This window comes from Siphateles boraxobius, unplaced genomic scaffold, assembly GCF_051911475.1.
Source record: "Siphateles boraxobius isolate OS27281-9 unplaced genomic scaffold, OSU_SipBor_1 5, whole genome shotgun sequence".
NCBI classification, from domain to species: Eukaryota; Metazoa; Chordata; class Actinopteri; order Cypriniformes; family Leuciscidae; genus Siphateles; species Siphateles boraxobius.
Genome location: NW_027509141.1, coordinates 24436945 through 24460434, shown reverse-complemented (window position 1 = coordinate 24460434; position 23490 = coordinate 24436945). Strand labels below are relative to the sequence as shown.

The 23490-nt window shown below is 37.7% G+C and overlaps 1 protein-coding gene across 2 annotated transcripts in view; it reads right to left on the bottom strand.

Moving 5' to 3' along the window:
• arhgap46a (Rho GTPase activating protein 46a) overlaps window positions 1–23490 on the bottom strand; it is a 46509-nt gene that overhangs the window by 10899 nt on the left and 12120 nt on the right. Inside the window, exons 2-3 of one of the 2 annotated variants that reach the window (XM_077203465.1) lie at window positions 18578–19045; window positions 1916–3218 (exon numbers count right to left, since the gene is read on the bottom strand). In XM_077203465.1, coding sequence (XP_077059580.1) covers window positions 1916–3218; window positions 18578–19045 — 1771 coding nt within the window. Of the gene's footprint in view, window positions 1–1915; window positions 3219–4087; window positions 4147–18577; window positions 19046–23490 lie in introns of those variants that run through there. The other variant, XM_077203466.1, reaches the window with a different exon arrangement.

Here is a 23490-nt window from a genome sequence, read left to right as displayed (position 1 = left end):
GTGTGTCTCTTTTCTATGGAACATAAAGTAACCTATTTTGAAAAATGCCTGTCTTTTGTGTCTAAACAATGCAAGTCAGTGGGGTTTAAACAATGTTGTTTAAACAAAAATAGTTTAATATTCCAGAAATATATACTTTGTTTTTCAAATAAATGACAGAATCTTCTTTTTTGGATAAACTATCCCTATAACCAAAGTTAATAAATGCTGTAAAAGCAGTTGATTGTTAGTTCATGATACCAAACTTAGGGCTGTGCGATATAGCTAAAAAATGCATCACGATATAATGTTTCATATCATTCGGTATCGATAAATATTGACATTTTTATAAACTTTTTTTTTAAGCCGTGACACGGCAGGCAAAAACATCGTTTTTTTTCACTGGTCAATTTTGAGATTTTGGGATATTTGTCTTCAATAACATGTCTTCTTTCAGGCTTGTGGTGAAAAAAAGTCCGAAATACACATTTAGGTCATTATTTACTACACTTTGTCTGTTTGCGTGTGTAGATTTCTCATAAATTCATCAAAAGTCGTCGTTCTAAAATCATCCTGCTGCTCCGCGATCGCGATCTGCACCCTGTCATCACACACACCGTTACAAAGCTCTCTCTCTCCTGTACAATACTGATTGTATCCAAATATGGTCATTTCCTTTTTATCAGCAACCAATCGCGAAAGTAAAAGGGGGGATTTTACTCTAAATGCGCAATCTCATTGGCTGATGCTAAATCTTTAAAGCCCGTTTTCTCAAAATGACTTTTCTCTCATACTCCAAGTTCGAAATCTCCACTTCAGTAGCACCTATATACACAAAACTTTCCAGCCTTGTACCTAGTTATATTATGAAGACATTTACAGAGGGATTTGTAAATATATTATTCCTAGCCTGATTTATATAACATTTTATTCCAAAAAACATGGCGAAAATCATTTTTTTAAGGCTATTGGCAGTATATTCTGATTTACAGGATAACAAAAGTAGAAATCCATAAATCCCTCTGTAATTTTTTCCCCATCTAATATGTGAACACAATGAAAATTTTTTTTTGAACCTGGCTTTATCCAATTATCAGATTTCATTTTTTAAAATATATGCAAATTGGCGCATATTTAATTAGGTAATGCCTCATTTGCATATTTAAACATTAAATTACAGAAAACTTGTAATACATTTTTTCTCATCTTAATGTAGGTAATCAACTGGCAAAGTTTCATGGTGATATCTGCCTGTTAAAAAAATTACCCTATTCACTTGTTGTGTCTCGCCTTAAAGACAAGTATAGAAGTTTGAATTTAAACCACTGGGGGATTTTTTATGTTTTTTTGTGTGTTTTTTTTACATTATTAAGGCAAACAACAAATTATATTAGTTTAAGCAGTCAAAAACAAAAATAAAATGTAAATAAAAATAAAAATCTCTTCTTTATGTCTTATATTAAGATTTTTAAAAAAGTAGAAATGCCAGAGAAATGTCCTTGATTTAAAAAAATAAATACATTTATTAAAAGAAAAAATATTTTTAAATAAGTATGAGTTTTCCTACATCTTGAAACGTTTAGTTTTATAAATGGGGTAATATTTGAAGGATGAACAAATAATGTTTTGGTCATCATATTAATAATTAATAACATTTAAATATGATAATATTTTAGTTCATTATGTTTGCCATTCATTTTGATATTGGGCAACGTTATGGTGGTTGCATCAGCGATGCGTGCGCATTTTAATGAAAATATTGAGCGATATCAGAAAAAATGTATATTGTTACCGACAATGTACCGTCTAAAAAATACCAATACTGTTTTATCGCCCAGCCCTAACCAAACTAATGTAAACTAATTCAACTTTATTGTAGTGTTACCAAGTCGTTTCTACCAAATAAACAATTCAACTGAACATTTCTATGTTGTACCTGTGAGGGGGGTCCAGCAGTCTCAGGCGAGGACAAAGTCAAACTCTTCTCAAGCGTGTCCACCTTTTCATAAGTCCGCTTCTGCCGTCCTGGAATCTCCAGAGATGTGAAGGCCAAACTGGGATGGTTACTTGTCCTGCTTTGTGACCTACTGCAAGATGCAACGTCCTCCCTGGAGGAGCACCGACCCACGCTGTGTGTGCGCTGTGAGGAAGAGTTCACAGACATCTCAGAATCCAGACTGGCTTTGGTCTCTCGCATGGTGTTTGAGCGACTGACCACCTCCCTCATCTCTTCCATCAGGCGCTCGTTCAGGGCTGTAAGCTCCCCAGTGCTGCCCACAGACCCGGGTCGGCCCTGGGCTCCAGCACCCATCCTCCTCCTGCTTTTCCTCCGAAGGCTGGGAGACGGGCCGGTTGAGTAACCTGAGTCCTGATAGCTTACGGCGGGAGGCGGTGGTGTGGAATAGTCCTGAGATCCTTGGCTGCCCTGCCGGCTGTGGTGCACTTCCATAGCTCTGAGCACACTCACTTCTAGGATCCTCCATGACTGCTTCTTCTCCAGGCTGGTTGGCTCCTTCTGAAGTCCCCTTGTCGGGAGAAGCAGTGACTCGGATGCTGAGGTCGGAGAAGGGCTGGGAGAGGGGACCGGTGAGGTGGAAAGGAGCCCTTGTTTGGGATCAACATTCACCATGTGCTTGATACATTCCAAGCCTGCTGGACTATAGTCTGAAGGATTCCTCTTGTGTCTGGATCCGGTGTGAGACTGAACCGGGTGTTGGAGGAGTTTCATCTTCTGAAGGCTGTGATTGTGTCTGGATGGGCCATTGTGTAGGTGAGCACCTTCAACCTCCATATCTACTGGAGGCTCGTCGTAAATGGGGCAATCGGATGATGGATCGTCATAGAGACTTGCAGTTGCTCCATATTGAGGAGATACTGGCCTAAGTGAGCTGGACTGTGGTCTTAGAGACGCTGTAGAGTCCCCAGAGGTCACAAGGCAGAAGCTGCCATTGCTCGCTTTCCTCAAGTGGTGGGCCTGCTTTGAGTCCGCTGCTATTTTTCCTCCTGGTGTGGTTTTGTAAGTCTGCGGGGACAGCATGTAGCCTGAAACAGATTTGACGCTGCCAGGATTGAGTGTGCAGGCACTATGGTCACTGGCTTTGCTGTGTGGGAGATGAAGGGAAGCAGCTCCGTTGGTTCCTCTTGTCTGGCTTCTGCCAATGCTGCTGACCTTTACCAACATGGCGGCTTTGGATCCAGGTGAGGGCTGCCACTTCTGAGATGTGTCTCTTTGCTCTTGCCTGTAAAAAGTTAAAAAAATGCATTTTAGTTAGATAAATTAGAAAATAAGAACCAAAAATAAGGAAAGAATTCATAAAACACCGGATGGCAACACAAATCTACTAAAGGAGAAGCAGTAAAAGCAAGTACAAGTAACTTTGTTAAAAAGCTAACCTATGAAGCCAAAACCAATCATCTTTATGACGCCTTTAACAGATCCAAAACAGCAATCTCCATGGCTGTCTTTATCATCCAGACAAGTCTAGCTACATTCTCAGCAATTTTGGGAAACTAAGGGTCTGTGAAGAGTATAAAATGTCTATTTAAACATCCATAATGCCATTGTCAGGAAAACAAAACCATGATTGTTCAACTGAAATAGATTTTAAAACACTACAATGTTGGAGTGTAAAACAGTTTTGTGGTGAAAATGAATGCGGTTCCTTGAATTGTTCTTATTAAAAAGTTTGGCTACAACATGTTATTGTCACTACACCAATCTGCTTCTGTTTGTAAACCCAACAACTCCCACAGCTTCAGTACTCCTAGACAGTGTTTCATACTGAAGACAAAAGATCTAATCTGTTCACATCAGGCAGACTAATCATTTAGACACAAATGTACTCGCACTATTCCCAACAGAATATTTTTTTGACGCGGCCTCATAAATCTTCTGCATTTGTTAATTTACTCAATCTCCAAAAAAAACCAATATGCATTATCATAGTAATTTCCAATAAAATGTTAGAAAGTACAGAGTGAAAACACAAAATAGGTGATAGGTCTTTAAAAAAGAAAGTTAATAACTTGCAGATAATCCCTAATAGTACACAACAAAAAATCAAAGCAAAGAGCGTAGTAAATACTTTAATTTACCACAATAATTTACCGTTATTGTGTGAGGAGATGAACGCCTGTCCTGTACTGAAAGAAGTCTATGAGGGATATGCTTCACAGAGCTTTTATGTACACAACTGGATACCACATTACAAAAACCCCCAAGAAATCCTCTGATAAAACTGCTCAGGCGAACTTCTCTGGGGATTTTTAATGAGTCACTTCTCAAATGAAGACCTGGTCCTGCTTCCTCTTTCACCTCTACATTCCAAAAACAACAATAAAACAGACCTACCCTATCAACCTCAGAAAGAAGGCTAAGAGATAAGAGTTATGTCAGACTGTATGTAAACACTAATTTAACCATTACATTGACTATGATAATCCAATAATTTCTAAATTTTTTGAAGATAAACAGCCGTTTGAAATGCCAGATAGGTACAACATATAGGAAGACTGGAAGTCAGCCATCTGGCAGAGCCCAAAGGCAATTGTAAAGACTGTCAGACGTGACAACACAACAATCAACAATGTTCAAAGTCTGTCACACTGATAGAAAGACTTGACACTTGAATCACAGAGTGTGAATGTTTAGATGGTGTTGGTTTCTCAAGGTAGTGACGGAGGGGGTATTGCTGTATAAGTGTTAACCCACCAAAGAGAAGACTGTAAAAAAGTAGCTGCTCTTTCCTGTGAAATTCAGCCTTCTGTGTCTGCCATGAAACAATGACATAACATCCTATAAGGGTCACTTTAACAATAAGGCAAAGTATGAGTTCAGTTTGTTTAAATGTTGGGAAAACAATGCTAGAAAGGATCTGTAATGTAGAGTTGAGTCTCCAATGTGACACTGAACATCCAGGAGAGATGTTTATGTAGGCCCACAGATTAAACATGTTGTTGCTATATGAGTTCTGCCGATGTGAGAAAGCAGGCAGCTCAATTTCCTGTCACAGGGAATGACTAGTCTAAAGCTCAAAGGACGGACTACACACCACAAAGAGGAAATACATTTATTATTATCAATGCTGAAAAAAATTGTGCCACTTATTTTTATTTTAGATTTTATGAAATACAATTTGTTTTCAGGATTTCTTTATGAACAGAAAATTCAAAGAAACAACATTTATTTGAAATAGATATCTTTTGTAACACTATACATTTCTTTACTGTCACTTTTGGTCAATTTAATGCATCCTTTCTGAATAAAAATCTTTCTTTCTTTTTAAATCTGACAGACCCCAACATTTTGAATGGTAGTGTATGTTCAAATGGAAAATAGGGATTTGAAAAACAAGACTGCAATAATCACTGACTGATTAACTATATGTTGTCAGTTTTTTGGGGGGTTTTTTTCAACGACCTGATAAACACAAGTACTGGGGAGAAACTAACACGTGTCAAGATTTTCTCTGAAAAAAAAAAACATAATAATAAATAAATAATTTGAACCTAAAAACATGGTCTGCATGAACAACATACAATAATTTGTCAAAAATTATACAGTAAATCAGTGACATTTAGTTCACTCAGACATGGAATAAGACACCAGTAACACTCAAAACCTGTTTAAACATGTCCCCAAACAACAGTAAGTTTATACATTGCCTTGAAGCCTTTGGGTGAAACTAGACACATATTGGTAACACCCTCTGACTTACAAATACAGATGACAAAGAGACCCCAAACAAATTATTAGTTACCCAAATAGTTACCCATCAATTTCAAAAGGAAAAACAACAAGAAATGTCCAATAAATCAAGGTATTTTTGACATCTGAACATATCTAATGTCGGCAGAATAACTTTATATAACGCAAAATAAATCCCTAAATTCAGTCTGACTTGGATTGTTGCTTTCTGAAAAATGACAAAATCAATAGGATATTTCTCTTTACATTTCCCAATACAAGTGAATGAGTTACTACAGCAACCATGACTTGTTGTCCCTGACGTTAAAGCATGGCCCCAACACATGATGTGTTGCCAACTGTATTTATACATACCCCCGCTAAAAAAGTACTGTGTGACCATGAAAATGCAGAAGAACAAAAACTAGTCAAATGAGAGCAGAAGAGAGAAACTGAGAAAGTGAGAGATTAGTCATGGGAGGCTGCTTTGGTTGGTATTAGAAACAACGTTGGCATTCCTTCCACTGATCACTCAAAGGCGCTGGGATTGTTTAAATAGCAGGAAAATGCATGGTTGTTAAGCGTCATGGCAATGGTTCTCTTACCCAAATGTTTCATAATAAGATCCTTGTGGGCAAGGAGTGTGGTTGCTACCAAGTAGACTGATGAAAGACAACCTAGCATATTAATGTACTAAAACAAATGTCTTTTCAAATGTTGAGATAATTCAGGTTTTTTTGTTTTGTTGGCAAGTTAATTTTGATTTTATAGATTATCCATTGATTATACCAAATTCCATGTGTACATTATGACAATTCATAGATTAATTAGAGTTCATTCACACATTTTATTACAGTCTTTGTGTAAAAGAGGTCAAAGTAAGATAAGATTCTGTAGAGCCACTCTAATTTAATTTGGCAGTGAGGAAAATAAGGTTAACTAGTCAGGGAGGATCAATTTGTCCTAGGCCGTCTAAGGCCCTGTTTACTCCTGGTATTAAGAGGTGTTTTCATTGATCGGATCACTAGTGGACAATGCTAAATACAGGTGTAAACGGGGTCTAAATCGTTTTGAGCTTGTCCACTTCGACCACTTCCTTGTCCACTTCGAAACACATTCGACTGGATTGCTTTTGTAGTGTAGACGCTCATGTGGTCGAACAGCCATAAAAGACCACCTACTCTCGACCTACCGATGTAATGCATAAAAATTATGGGAAGCGCAATAGCCAGACAGGATTTAAACTTTGTCAACTGAAGACGAAAAACGTACCAAGCACAATGTTCTCTCAGCATTGCTGATTTCTAACATGCACTCACTCACAACGTTCAGCGTAGTCTTGTCGCTGTCAGGGCAGGCATGAATGCTGCTGCTCAAGTATGTTTTCCATCACCTCCGGATGCATTCATGTAAATTGTGCGAGCTTATTTCGTCCAGCAGATAGAAAGATCTAAAAAAGCCCATACAGGACAGAACAGAAGTGTTCGAATGTGGATAAAAGAGACAGATTAAAACACCAGGTGTAAACGGCATGTGTCTCCCTCATCTACTTGTGATTCGATCAAACAAAACACATCTTAATACCAGCTGTAAACAGGGACTAATAGTCCAAACAGAGGTGAGATATTACGATGTGTGTGGAGATGTTCTAACCTCATTATTATGCATTGGACTTTCCATGAGTGTCGGAAAACATAATCAAGACAATGTATCCAAAACTCTTCCTGAACTAAAGAGGAAAATAAAATAATAGGCTATTTTCATCGTAAGGACAGGAAGAGGAAATGTGGTCTATAGCGAAAAACCTAAAACATGACTCATAGTTGATAATCATCTTCAACAGATGTGAAAGTCTTGGCAACATTAACATACACTCATATACACTACCGCTCAAAAGTTTGTGGTCTGTGTAATTTTATTTTAATGTTTTTGATACAAGTCTCTTATGCTCATCATTCAAGCATGCCTTTGCTTGATTAAAAATGCAATTAACAAGTGATAAGTGAAATATTCTTACAAATTAAAATCACTGTTTTCTATTTGAATATATTTTCAAATGTAATATATTCCTATATTGGCAAAGCTGAATTTTCAGCATCATTACTCAGTCTTCAGTTTCACATTGTAACGATCACCAGTGAGAGTGCCCGGGATAACCATCAGAGGACACTCCAACCCGGACAATCGCCACACATCCACATACTCCATTCTCCATAATCCTTTGCCCAGACCATCATCCATTATCACATTCACCTGTGTCTCATTATCCTGTTTAGCTCACACTATAAAAGCCTGGTTCATTCGGTTAATCTCTGCAAAGTCTTGTATGAGTCTCACTGCATTTCTGAGCGTGTTTGTATCCTGTTTCTACCATGTCCCGTTTCTCTTGATTCTCTGCCTGTTCCCTTGGATTTCGCTCTTTGCTTCAGCCCTGATCGGTTGGATTGTTTGTTTGTGTATGACCCAGGATTATCCTGTTCAATAAATACTGCATTTGGATCTTCAACCTTTGTTTCTCAGAGCAATTAATCAATTTAATGAGTTCTTGCTGAGTAAAAGTATTAAAATCTTAGTGACCCTAAACTTGTGAATGGTAATGTGTGTAGTAGAGATAACATTCTCTCTATTCCACATGTATTAATACATTTGTTTTTTAATATTTGCTCAATGAAGCAAATGAAGGTCTCTTGAGGACTAGAGGACTCAGCTGTTTGCAGACAGCTGAACACCTCTCACTACTGAGCCAGTGAGTCTAGCTTCTTCACATACCGCACACGTGACCGACCCATCCTCTCCCTCCACACCCTGCTCTCAAAAGACTTGAGAACAACTTAAGCAGATAATTCAAATTATTAAGAGCAATAAAGCTTGACCACGAACAGGGTGGGAATAACTAAGGGCTCTACAACTACAAAATAAAATATACATTAATTATTTTTCATTATTTTTGAGCATATTGTATGTTTCACACTGAGCTTGTGGTGTATATGTACACAGGGCTCTCAAGTTTTGAAGACAGGCAAGAGTGACATCCCATCCCCAGGCTGTAAAACTGTTAGCTAAGTTACAGACACTCATGAAAAACTGATGCTAATTATCTGGGAAACATTCTCTAACAGCAGTCAAGTTGTCATTGTGTCAATCAAGTTTTTTTCATTGGTTGTTGCGTTAAATCTTACCCAGGTAGAATAGTGCTATTTTCTGATTGGCTATTGTGTAGCCCCTTTCTCTTTTTTTTTTGATTGGCTGATAAGTGGCAGGCTCGACTAAGAACTCCATGGGAGACGCGCTTGATTCCTGCCGGTTCCATAGTGAGAGCGGCGCGGCCAGAGAAATTTTGAGTGCTGCGGCATATTAAATATATTATACATTTTTCCACGTGAGAAATACAATGTGTGGCGGGAGTGCATGACAAAAGACCCAAATGAGCGACTGTCACGCTCAATGCGTGACACTTGAGAGCCCTGGTACATTCGGGTGTCTATAACCCCCGGAAAAGGCAGTCAGAGGGGGGCCAGCTTGGCATTTGGACAATGAGATGGCTCTGGAATCTCAGCACTAATCTACATCTGTTGATATGAAATTAGATAGCATGAGAATGCACGGCTCTGGTTACAGCTATAAAAACTACTAATTCCCTCACGAACAGTGAGCATACTGTACAGAGAATAAGGCATATACAACAGTGTAACCAAAACATGTGGACAATTAGTTTCAAATACTTTTTTCAAAGAGAAATGATCGTGGTTACGGGTGAAAAATGAGGTCCCAACAACTAGAGTAGCAGTTCTAGTCAAATACATTAATACATAAAGAATCATAAAGGTAAAAAAAAAAAAAAAAAAGTAATTTCTCTGCGTTTCAAGCAGAACGAGCGGATCAAGGCAGCAATCTGTTCTCAATGTATTTTAAGCAACACCAAAGGCACGACTAAATTAAAACAAAACAGGCGAAATTGCTCTACTTTCATAGATGATCTGTGTTAGGCCACTAATCTAGTTTTCAGGGAAAAGGACTGAGGTAACAAAACGTGTGTGACAGGCTGTGCAAAAGATATAAGGAATCTCTTTAAAGTTTAATGTTTATGACCATTTAAAGGTATGAGAAAGGCCAAATGATTTCTGAAATATGAGATGCCCCTTTAGCAATACTCCCTAAGGATATTAATGGTGACCTTTTCACTCAAAACATGAGCCTATAATAGCCTATAAAAAGACCAAATAATTCATTAAAAATGTCTTTTGCAATCTCAACTATTTATTAACTCCCAGATATTCCCCAACTCAAACTAATCTGAGCATGACACAAGTGAAAGTAAGCACACAAGACCGGCAAAAATGAGTGTTGCTTCTCTTTTACGGCTTTCACTTTTGGTATCTAACCAAGCCGTTACACAGCGATTTTCAGGCCCTTCTGAGAAATCCCCATAAATACCAATATCATAATGACAAATGTGACCCGCTCTGGCGAAATGAGTCAGAAGTTCCATTTTAAGATATGGGCAGATTATGTGGAAAAACAATGAAATAATAGATTTTTTTTGGTGCTAATTTCAAAGAACAGACATTCAAAAAAGAATCTCCCAAAGTTCTGCAGTCCAGATAATTGAGTAAAGGTATTTGAATGACTTGAGTTAACAAAGTTTTACTAAATTCGCTGGAAATGAACATCGCTTTTTTCAACTCCTTTCGTTACCTCTGAGCATTTCCCGGGTATCCCCTGAAACGTCACTATCTCTGCTCTCCAAATGGTGTTACACGTTGCCCCGTTTCGACTGACCGGCACGCGATTGGTCCAGCCACCCTCCTGTCAGACTCGCAGCGAGCGCTCTGTGTAAACAAGCTAGCAGATCTCCTCAGAACGATTAAATATTATTAATTTGAGAAATGTCGCTGTCAAAAGAGAGCAAAGTCACCAAAGCGTCATCAAGCCCCCTGGCCTGGATTTGAAAAGAAAGACTTATCTGTACAAAAATATCCGTGAGTTTTGCAGAGAAAATACAAAGGACATTACATGCCCAAAACCGCCAGTTGATAAAGTAAGTTGTCCCTCTCCCTGCCCAGCTAAGAAGAAAACAGCTGAAATGTGAATTTAATGTCCAATTTGAATCTGAGTGAGTGTATTTACTGTGTATGGATGTGAGTGAGTGGAACTATTGTGTGAGTGTATTTATCTGCAAGAAGAATCCATTACAATGTCTTTGATTAACCCAATATTTAACTGTTGGTATCTCCGTTATGAATTTGTTACACTGTTATTGTCAACTAGTTAGCCTACACAAAGATATGATTGCATAGGCTAGCATTATTTGATGTTTCCTTGTCTCTGCCTCTCTCACTTTATCTCTCTCTCTCTCTTTCTCTCTTTCTCTCTCTCTCTCTCTCTCTCTCACACACAGAAATACACACACACAGACACACACACACAAACACACACACACACAAACACACTCACACACCCTCTCTCTCAAGCAAAAATGTAGCACCTCTGTTCAATCTTTCTGATTTAGTAAATTTTTGTAAAGTGCCTTTTAAATTATTTATTCAAATAAAAACTTTAAAATAATTTGAGCTTCAGCCTGGTTTAATAGCATTTATATATACAATGTCTTTGGTCAAATTAAGATGTAAAATAAATAGTTTATCCCTTTAAATGCAATGGATTTTGAAAGATATCAACAAAAAATTGCCAAAATACTTTAAAAGTGATTTTCTCAGGTTTTCAATTGGAAAAAGAGGGCAGACGACCATAATTCAAATGCGTATATCTTTACAACCATTCAAGGTATGACTTTGACTAGGATATCATTTGAAAGCTTATGGTCTCCTCTTTCCATTAATACCAAAATATTAATTTTGAAATTTGGGTCACTGTGACTCATTTTGCTGGATCAGGTCACAAATGTTATCTAGGCTATGGCATGCAACATTGCCTTAGTTAGTTATCATTAACTCCATCCCAGAATCATTTCACTCTGAAAAACATGCCATAAAAAGACTTCTGTCTTTAACAATAAAAATCAATGTATATTATTCAGATCTGTCAACTTATTCAAAAGAAAGTTTATTTAATCATTTGTCCACAAAGAGAAGGTTGTATTAAGCTGGGTGTTAATTTAATGTCTTAGATCCCACTCCAGTTCATCCTATGGGAAACCCTAACAGCTGGTCCTCAGGGATTTGCGTGCTTAACTAAAACCCTTGTCTTCCTATAGCAGCCACTCGGCCTGGGGTCCGTCTGCAGGACAAAAGAATTTCGTGACCCCTTCACAACTTCCCCAGGTCATCCCTGGGTTACGTTACACCATTGCGTCACATGGCAAAGGAAGCACAGAGGTGTGCTCTAATCTCCAATCGTCTCGCCATGGTAACCTACTAAACAGCTGAATGCTAGATAACACACAGACATTGTTGAATTAACTCTTGTGATCTCTAGTGCAGATGTGGAAAAAGTAAGCTTCCTTTTTCTCAACACTTAATAACTTTCACAGAAACACCCCCGCTCCTGCCACCTATCCATCATTTAAACAGGATCACATTGTGTGTGTGCCAGTGTATTAGTGTTTGTTTACAGGGATTTGGTTAGCATGTTTACAGAATTCTCTGACTAGGGTCAAGCTCTGCTTGCCCGTACCAAGACTGCGTCCTGGAGGGGCGGGTTTGATGACTACCAGATTTAGCACTTTGCTCATCAATCAGGGGAAGCTGATTGTTCCAAACACACCATATGATAACACAGATGGTGCTGTTTAGATCATTGTCAGGCTGATATTTTATGACCACTCCCAAGCTTTTATTTTTAGACGGAAAAACAAATGAAATCGTTATTGGAGACTCTTTCCCATTGATGTATCAGGGCTCGACATAAGCAATGGCCCGATGGCCCGGGGCCAGTAAAAGAGTATGTCGGGCTAGTTGATTGGCCAGTCACTGGCCATCAGCAAAACAAACAGCAAACGTCATACACAGTAGCGCGAAGAGTGTCAATGTTACTTCAGGTTATTTATAACGTGTTCAAATGTCAAAGAACTACAAGGCTGATACGAGAAAGAGGACATTCCTAGTTGGGCTGGGCAGTATATCGAGTTTGTACAATATATCGATTTTTTTTAAACAATATGGAATGAGGCAATACCGTTTATATCGATACAGTAGTTTGATACGAGCACATCTGAAATATAGCGGAGTACGCAGTATGAGCTCCTGCAGTGAAAGAACATAGTACAATTGTCCTAAACATGACACAAGCTAGTATTAAGCGCTTCAAAATAACTGGTAAGATATAGATAACAAGTTTAAAGCAGCTTGCCCTGCAGATGCTCTGACAGATACTGTTGCTGACTGACAGATAAATACTTGCGCTGTTTAATGCGTTTGAGACGTGGTGCTTTCCTCAGTGCTTAACTTACATTTCACTGGTATATTCTCCATCTGTAAATTTTAGAAAGTCAAATATGTCCATTTCAGTGTCAGGAGAGGTCGAGCTTCTGCAAGTGAATCTCCGCTAAAATTCATGCTTCCGTTAATGAGCGCCGCCGCGCGCATGCGCGCAAAACAGACGAGCACGATAGAATAGTAGCGTAAGAATTCTGACTAAAATATACTGTAAATGTTGCTAAAATACTTAAAGACAATAAATGTGCCATATGTGGAATTTTAAACCTACAAGTATATTTATATGAAAGTGACCATTATAATGGGTTAATCAAATGCAGGCTAAAATAGTGTTTGCTTTTGTTTTTATTTTCATTTTTAGTTTAGGCTTTCGTCATTTTAAAAACAAAGTTTTTATATTGTAACGTTACAATTTTAGAATGTAATGTGATTTTAACCATCTTTTTGCACATAAATAGCCTATTGCATAGCCTACATTACATTTCCTATATTTGTTTCCATATCCTTCAATTTCAACATTGTTTTGTTCTTCATTTTTTTTCTTTATTGACAGCTTTTTTAGGTCATAAATGTTAAATGATAAATAATCAGGCAAACTAATATACTTTCGTCTAATTTCGCCATTTTGAAGTGAGAATAGGCATATGTAACGTTACTCATCCCTCATGTATCAATAATTAGTTTGTCATTGTGAGGGGACAAGAAAAATTAATCCTAATGTATACAATAAATACAGTTTAATGGAAAAGTGCTTTTCCTTCTATTTCTTTCAGGGCCAGTAAAAATATAGAAAGGGCCAGTAAAACTCTGATCTACTGGCCCTGGGGGCCAGTGGGGATTTTTTTTTATGTTGAGCCCTGGATGTATGAAACAATAACAAAGAACATGTCACAACAGATCAATAATAATTATACAGCAATTCAGCAAAATAGCCTTTCTTCATTCTGGTGTAAGCACACATGGGACAGTAAGAGCCAAAATACCCTCTTACTATGGGTGAAATATCTAAACAAGATTTTAATACTGAAATTTAAATCAAAGACGCTATTAAAAACTTAATTGGCAGCTCATTAAAATTGCCACAATATTCACAATGCAGCTTAATTTTATGTTGTCAGAAAAATCATCACAAATACACAGATTTTTTTAAATCTTAGGCTCACCAAGGATGCATTTATTTGATCAAAACTACATCGAAAATTATTTTGCGAAATAAAATTATAATTTAAAAAAACACTTTTTTAATTGTAATATATTTAAAATGTAACTTTTGAACAGTAGTGTATATCATGAATGTTCAAAATATCTCCCAGCCCTACTCACAACCCACAAGTTGTTTGAAAACAACTAAGATATTATCACTCTTCTAAATTAGGCACAATGCACTAATGTAGCTATAGCTATGATCTCTTATTCTCTCGCACACAGCTGTCTATTGTTTTGTACATCGTATGACCTTTGAAATATGTGAGTCATCCGTTAGGAGGCTTAGACGTGTGGGGTTCCTGAGAGAGCTATACTGTTGCTTGTGTGGTTAGAAACAAATTCAAGGCCAGGCGGTGGGAGATGAGTGGTTTGTTGCCCTTCTAGTTTTACCTAAAGGTCAAAAATTTGTTGCCCTTCTAGTTTTACAAAAAGGTTAAAAATGTTGGGCCTCCCAGAGACAGCAGTCATGCATGTCTAAAGTGAAGACAGAGGACAGCTCTACATAACACTCACCACTCATCAAGTAGCTCGGGCCACATGTAGCCACAAAATTTCAAAATCCTCCAAAGCTTCAGTGGGATCCAACTGTTATGATACTGGAGTCCATTAACTCTTTTTCCATGGATGGATTTAAAAGAACGAGGTCCCTGCACAACATTTCCCTGAAATAGAAAGAACCGTTGTATATGCTGGATAATGTATTTCGTGGCTTCAAGAGAGCTTTTTTTGCGGGAAAAAGGGAAAGTCCAGTCACGTTCAAACCACATTGGTTTGGCTCTCCCTGGGCCCCGACCCCAGCAGCTTTCATCTGGTGGGGCCCAGAGATTGTTTTAGGAAAGAATGACTGGCCTAAGTATTGTAGTTCGGTAAAGCATAAGGCACTGAAATAACAGAGACATAGCCCAGTGCCAGGTGAAAAAGAGCTGGTATGATTGGAATCCAGTGTTGGGCAGTAGCGTCGCTACAAGTAGTGACGCTACTAGTTTAACTACATTTCTCAGTAGCGTGGTGGTAGCGTCGCTGTTTTCTGAATCAAATAGCTTAACAGTAGCGAAGCTCTTTTTTTTATCAAGTAGTGCTGTTGCGTCCACACAAGCTAACGTTACATTTTTTTCCAAGCATTTCTAAAACTCAAGCTCAAATCGAAAATACAAACTGCTAAGTATCACTGATGCTGGATCAGTTAGTGATGGTGACTTCTTCTTCTTCTTGTTTACGGTGGTTGGCAATCATAGGGCCATATGATTTTATTACCGCAATACGGAAAACATGGACTGAATCGCAGTATCCATGCATAAAAACGAAATTTACTGTATAAAGCGGAATTTCATGGAATTTGTCAGATCTTGGATGAAAAGAAGGTAAGTAAACTTAAATAAAATCGCGATATAGACTAATGTCTGTTTATATTAAACCACATGAAGACTATTTAAAAAGGAATCATGCATGTTCTGCGTGTCTCTGTTAATGAATGGCTCAGACGCGCGGCCGCGAATTCATTTACCACACACTGAAGCACCCATGACACTTGCGATGTTTTCAGTAATGGATTGATGAACTTCATCTACACAGCCGCTCTTGGAGTCACTTTAGCAGCATTTTAGCTTGATTTGAGAAAAACTATCGTCATCAAAAACAAAAACAGAGACTCAAAGGTCTAGATACATGGCAACCTGTCAAAATAAAAGGTTGGTTTAACCTTTGAAGAAAGTTTTGCTTAAATCATTAGTCCTTTTAAATAATTGATCATTACAATTTAAACCATTAAAAAAAACTATTTCATAGTGCCCTCAAAATGTAACTTATTTGTTAAAATGTTAATAAATTATTGTTAAATTGTATACGTTTCATGATTCAATTGATTACACATGTTTTTGATTACTAACATTTTATTTAACCATTAAAATTGGAGTCCAGAAAAATAAAAACAAAATAAAACTATATGTGGAATTTGGGAAAAAATAAAACGGATTTCATAGGCCCCTACAAACCAGCTTTTTGGTGCATTACCATCACCTTCAGCTCCGTATGGTGTGACATTACGTACCAATATAAATCCTTGGGCTGACACGTGAGAAATGGAAAAAGATGCACACACTCTTGACACCAGGTTTTGTTATAGTTTTATATAGTTCTATGGTTTTACATAGTTATGTTTTTTTTTTTTTTTGCTAAAATGGTTTGGAACAGTTGTTGAATAAACAATTGAACTGACTAGAGCTGCACGATTATGATAAAAATCATAATTGCCGATTATTCCCTTGAAATTGTAATTGTGATTTATTAATTACGATTATCACAATTTACATTGAATATATATAGGCGTATTATAATACATGTTTACACAAAAATTGTTAACACACACACAAGTACTGTCCCCCTTTACTTAACATACACATAAATTGTAAGAATGACTAGAAAAGACTGCCAATAGATTTAGGACTATGCAAAAGCAATTAAATAGCAGTCCCAAACTAGTTTTTGTTAATACAATGTTGATATGAGCCACCACAGTCATTTAATAATATAAAAAATAACACAAAGTGAAAATAAAGTGGCATTTTGGGGTTATGGAAACGACAGTTACCATGGTGAATACACAATACTAACAAGAACTGTTAATGAAACAGCTCCTGGTGAATAGAATGAAAATCATACCTGCATGCAAATCCTTATCAGCTAACACCTGCTTTATTGGTATTTTACTTTTATTTCGTGACTTACTAATTTACATTGTAACGACGTTGCTCGTAGTTTCTTTTGCACATTATACAGTGAAGCGATACACAGCGCGCGCCGCCGCATTTGCGCGTGCAATTGAAGAGTGCGCGCTACGAGCACAGTATAACGGGACAGGACAGTAAAGTATGTTTTTCTGAGGTGAAAGTCTTTTTATTTCAGCGTACACTTACGTCACTGCCTGGTATGTCATATTGTGCTGGGTTTTCTGAAGTAGTCGTGATACACATCTCATAACAGCCTAATTATGCTGTAAACACACACACGCAGAGTGGATTTTCTTTTGTAATCGCGGCTTTGAACGATTACGTAATCGTGGCATCCGTAATCGTAATCGCAATTAGAAATTCGATTAATTGTGCAGCCCTAGAACTGACAAATTATGCCTGCCTATATGTTTGATTGACAGTTTTATTGATCACTGAGATAGCATTGACTTGGAATTAAGATGGTTCAATATAAAAGTTAAATTGGAAAAAGTAGCTTAGATGTAGTAAACTACTTTTGACATATTGCTGTAGCTTAGCTTGCTACATTTCCCAGGGTGGTAGCTTCAGTGTAGTGAAGCTACATTTAATGTAGAGTAACTGCTAGCTTAGCTCACTACATTTTCTAAGTAGCTTGCCCAACACTGCTGGAATCTGGTTATGAAGGTGATAATGGGTCTGGGAAGAAACAAGCAAACTCCCATAAAGCACTCAACTCATAAAGTTGAAATATCAACTTTTCACATTTGGCAGCAATTTATCTAAATTACTTCCTTATGAGTAGATGATAAACAAAAACAAGTACAAGTTAAGCTGAATCGACAGCATTTGTGACATAGTGTTGAACAAAAATAAAATTTCCACTTGTGCCTCCTTTTGGGTTACAGTGAGAAACTTTCAATGGAAGTGAATGAGGCCACTCTGTAAACTTAACTCTGTCACAATGACAATATAAGTATAAAACTCTAACAACTGCAAAAAATTATTTAAAGGGATGGTTCACCCAAAAATGGGCAGTTTAATCCAAATTTTCTGAAGAGAAACAGATTTAATTTAAGCATTTATTCACATATAAACGTTCATCATCTCACACATCAGTTATAATAAACGGAAGCTTTGAGGTTCATTCTCATGTTACGCAGCACGTTTGAGCTTCTGCAAGAGGTTTGTTCTTGTGCTTCAAGCAGGTTCGGTTGAGCTTCTGTTTTTGTTTTCTGATGTTTACATGTAAATAAAAGCCTAAATTAAATCTGTTCATCATATAAAGTGACCATGTCTCTTCAGAAAATTTGGACTAAACCGCTCAATCCAGATTTGTTTTACAATCTCTTTATGAACTTTTTGAAGCGTCAAAGTGGTAGTTAATAAATAAAATAAAAAAAGTTTGTGGTAGTCAACATTATGACAAAAGTGCTGCCAGTTGAGCGTAACTTGTACTGCACCCAGAATGTTTCTTTAAAGTCAGGAAAAATGAGAGTGATATTCCAGCAGTTGAAGATAATTGGTCTCTGGTTATGGCCAGTTATTTCTAAGGAACTATAACGACTAGACTCAAGATAACATGCAGAAAAAGCCCAGAGCCCTACCTGACAGAGTCTTTGCTGCTGTCTGCGCCATGGATGTCTGGCTTCTGTCTGTTGTCCATTTCTTGTTGTTTAGGCTCTTTGTCGGCACATTCTGGCTCTTTAGTGTAGGGCTCCATGGGTGGTAGAGGGGTGCATCTATCTTGACTCCCTATGGACTGATTACTATGTTTCCTTTCTTTAGTACCCCCATCAGTCTTGCGCTCGGATGCCGTGTTGCGTTTCATGGCCTGGAGCTGAGACAGAGGGACAATATCTGCACCCTGCGGCCTGTGCCACACGGTGATCCGGTCGGCAGAGTTGTAGTAGTAGAACCTGCTGCTCTGGGGGTCAAAAAGCTCCCACCACTGGTTACCATCAGCCTGGCGGACAGGCACGTCAGTGGGAGTGTCCCAACCACACTCTCCTGTAGCCAGATTCACGTACATGCGCTCTTGTGAACGAGGCTCCAGGATTTCCACCCAATCGGCGCTGAGAAGACAAAAATAGACAGCATTATCACCATTCAAATCGAATTTAAATTAGTCATATTTATTATACTAACAAAAAAACATAACACATTTATTGTCATAATATTGACTGATTGTGATCAGTCACGTGATTGTTTTCCTAACAAAAGTTGGTATATTGGAATCCTAGTAAATTAAATTCAAATCAACTAAAAATGGCACAGATATGCTGTTATAAATTAGAGGCTGCGCTTCATGGTCAATCTCTTGAGTGTAATCTGACGGATCTGTTATCAAGGGAATTAGGCCAAAGCCAGAGAGAGATTCACCATGTGTGAGAGCGCATGCACAGAAACACTGTCTCAGCACACCCATAATCCTATCAGCAGATACAACCACAAACGAGGAAACAAAGTTGTGAGCTGGAAAGCATTCACATATATTACCATACACACATGCACACCGGTCACTGGTCACAGGTGAGCTTGTCGTGGTCTGAAAAGCTCTCTAAGTCATCTTAGTGTGTCATGTGACTGCTAAAATATTTATAGATGACAGGATTGGAAAGAATGGGCTAGACTAAAGGCAACGCAATCGTCTTGGAATCGCACGTGCAGACACTGTGGAAAGTTCAAAAAGGTTTGACATTACACTAAAATATGAACTGAACATGGTGACTACCATGAGAGTAAGAGGAATAAGTCTGGAAATGTATCCATTTTATAAATGCATATTTTTGATCTTATTGTGATCGATTTATCTATGCACATTTTTTACCATACCAGACTTCTCCAATCATTCTGTCCTCACAAACCCCAACTTCCTCTAACAAACGACTTCAAGCTTACATTTTGATCTGCCTCCATACAATCAACACCTGATGCATAGGACCACTCGGATGTTCAATGTCACAATACACAAGAAATTATCTGTTGCTACTTCCGTTACATTGCGACTTTAAAGCCAACAAATACAATTCTTAACCCAAATGAAGGTACTACTACATTTTACAATAAGACTCAAACTCAAGTCAAAACTTTTCACCTCTGTCTGGGACACCGAATGGGTAAAGTGACATCGGATGAAGACCTAAACAACAACAACAAAAATTGAATGCAGCTAATTTGGGTCATGATAACCCTCTGAGAAACCTATTATGTTTCTTTTGATCTAGTTTCCTAATGCAGAGAATCTTAAGTGCTAATTTAAGCCATGATGTGGTACAGTAGCTCAGACTATCTGTCACACGGCGGGACTGCTTCTTTAGGCCACCCAAACCAGCGAAGGACTCAATATGACTCATTCCGAGAGAGTCAAACTACTGATATTTATCTCATGTGGTTTAAACCTTCGTAAAATAAACAAACACTTACATACTAGAATAAAATGCAAGAAGATATGAATACTCAGAGGTCTAGACATGTAGACACAGCTACTGTAAATTATCCTTTCGATTCATCTTCAGCTGTTTAGAATGGTCTGATGATGCTCCAGTGAGGCATGTCAATGTATGCCAGCTTCTGTGCCACAACAAGTGTGCTCCTTCTCTCCTGCCACGTGCCCTCTTTAACACTGGTTGGACAGTGAACAGTGTGTTTGTGTGTTGTCACGTCCATATGTCCATTTGTTCTCTGGGCTTCAACCCAAGCTGTGGCTCAGGATCAGAAATAGTCAGCCCACCTGTTCAAAGGTGCTTGAAATGTAACATAAGTAGTCCAACTGTCTTTATTGTTCTACTCCTTACATTTGAGAAAAAAGCAAATACCAAATCTGTTAATATATCATTACATCTTAATAAAAACAAATGTAGATATACAGAGGCCAAGAGGGACTAATATACAGCTTGTGCCAGGTAAGCTGGGAAACACAAACCAAAACAACAGAACTCAGCAAAGACATACTGGGGCACCATCTGTCGTCGACATACCAATCAGCTCATTTTACCTTCATTAACACAGTGAAATATTTGAGCTTTGCCTTGAGAGAAACAGCAACTGACCTAAGGAAAAGCATTTTATGTCAATGCATGTGCAAGTGTGTGTGCACATTTGTCAGTTTGACTAAATTATTTATGGGTAAGGTTGGCAATGTTACTGCTCATAAAGAATCCTGTCCTTTAGAGTGTATTCTGCACAAACTGTTTCTCGCTACTAGATCCAGAGCTTTATGGGTGGGAGCCGTGTAATTGAAGAGCAGTTAAACTGGAGGCCTTTTGTGTCCTGAACTCCACCCACCTTTTTCTCACTTGTTCAAGCAGCCTCAAGAAAGGCATGCAGTCTCTGCAACAGAATCCTTATGACTAAATTCCTCCTCATCAAGTTCAAATGTTTGGCATTATATTATCAAGAAAACAAATTTGCATACATGTAAAAAAATAAAAAGGAAATAATGTGAAAAGTTGCAAAAGAAAGCATGAGGTATCTAGGTTGACCACCAAGACCACCGTAAAAATCACACTGTCATTTGGTTGAGAGGTCTCATTGGCGTATTTCCTGGGTAAATACGCAAGCACATTAGTAAAGTGTAGAGAGTTTTGTTGACAAGCATAGAGAAAACTCCTTTAATAAACATAAGATCGTAGATTAGAATCAAAACTCTAGAATTAATAATAGAAAGAAATTAATGCTGTTAGATATTCTTTTTCACATTATAGAAAATCCTTTTGTGTAATAATCAAGTAGGTATCCTGTTACCTTCCTGTCTGTAATAAATGTAGCCAATCATATCTTTTTAAAGCACACTGTGCCTTTATCCCCTCCTGGTAGTAAGGCTGTCATCTGCTGACCTAGTAGTGCTTCTCGGGCACTAGAAATATATCAATTTGAATTGAATAACGCCATCAAAAGCAGGCAGAATACAAGAATACATCATACTAAGACCTTCACCCTTTTCTTGAGTCTAGCTCTCTATGATAAAAAATATATTTTTAGAAAGTGTTCTAATAATATGTCAAATCATTTCCTCATATATATAAAACAATGAAATTATTTGTCAAATTCTTGAAGTCTGAATCTGCACTATTGTTTAAAAATAGCTATAAAATGGCTGTTCTCCAAGCACTGAAAAAACAACGACATAATGGACAAAATCTATTGTTCCAAAATGAGGCCAAATGCCATTTTTATTCAGTGCTTTTTTTGGGAGCGCAATTTTGAAATTCCACCTTAGGTGTTTCTAATTTAGACTACCCGAGACCGCTCTGAAAGAATGGAAAAAAATTTAACAATAATTCTCTGTGCCAAAGTCTCTTAGCTGCCATTTACTCCTCAAAAAGCTGAATTCCAGACAAAAAATAACATACTATTCTGAGTTTGACACTTGACAAACATTTGCCACACCAAGCCAACATGTTTAAAAACAGAACCTGCCTTTGACTTAGACAACTTAGTTAGTCCTCTGGCTAGCTGATAGTGCTAAACAGAGCCACTTTATCTCAAAATAAACTGTGTTCATGTCAGGGATTATTTACAAAAAAATATATATATATATCCTTGGAATAACAAGTGAAAGGAGGTTGGAATAACAGGTGAAAGAGGGTTCAGGTGACGTAATGCCGTTCAATATGGTGGAACAGCATGCAAATTGTGTGATAGGTGGGCCAGGATTACGTAATTACCTCAAGGTGTGGCAAAAAATAAAGTACTTGCGTAGATATACTAAAACAAATCCTTAAATTAGTATTCACCTCTCAAACAATTTCAACCATATATGGCCTACAACTAATTTAATTTGCATATTTGCTGCATTTGAGTGCAGAAAACATGCTGTGTCACTCTCAAACACAAATGCACAGAGTGTCAGCTGAGTACACACAAAAGCAAACAGGCATAGTTCCACAAACAGAACACACAAGGAAGGACACTGCCCTGCCCCAGAAATAGAGAAGAGTGAACAGTGAACACACTTCATTCAAACAAAAAAACAAACTGCTGCACCTGTCAGAGGAATTCTTTAGTTCTGTGAAGTGAGGTCACTCATTCCAGTGATAATAGGAAAAGCTGGACATACAAAATGTACTCATACACATTTGAATGAAAATAGATGGATGCAAATGGGTGGAGTTCTTCTGTCCCTTCCTGCTTCATGCAAATGCTTCATTCATAACCATGGTACCAGGGTCCGAAATTAACTTTTTGGCTCACCTGCCACGGGGACTGGTAGATGAAAAAATCCACCAGCCAAGCATATTTTTTACCGGCCAAAATAATAAACAGCCTTTTTGTGTCACATATACATTCATTTCAGTACATTTAACTGAGATAAGTATTATGTTGAATGAATAAGAGTACATAGAAGTCAAATCAGAGCAACAAATATAAGACATGGAAGATGTGAGCATGGAACTAGTGCTCATAACAGTACATTTGAAGGTTTTGTAAAACTATCAGATACTTTACCGAAAGTAAACATAAAATTATGTTTTAAAATTATATATATACACACACACACACACACACACATTTAGCT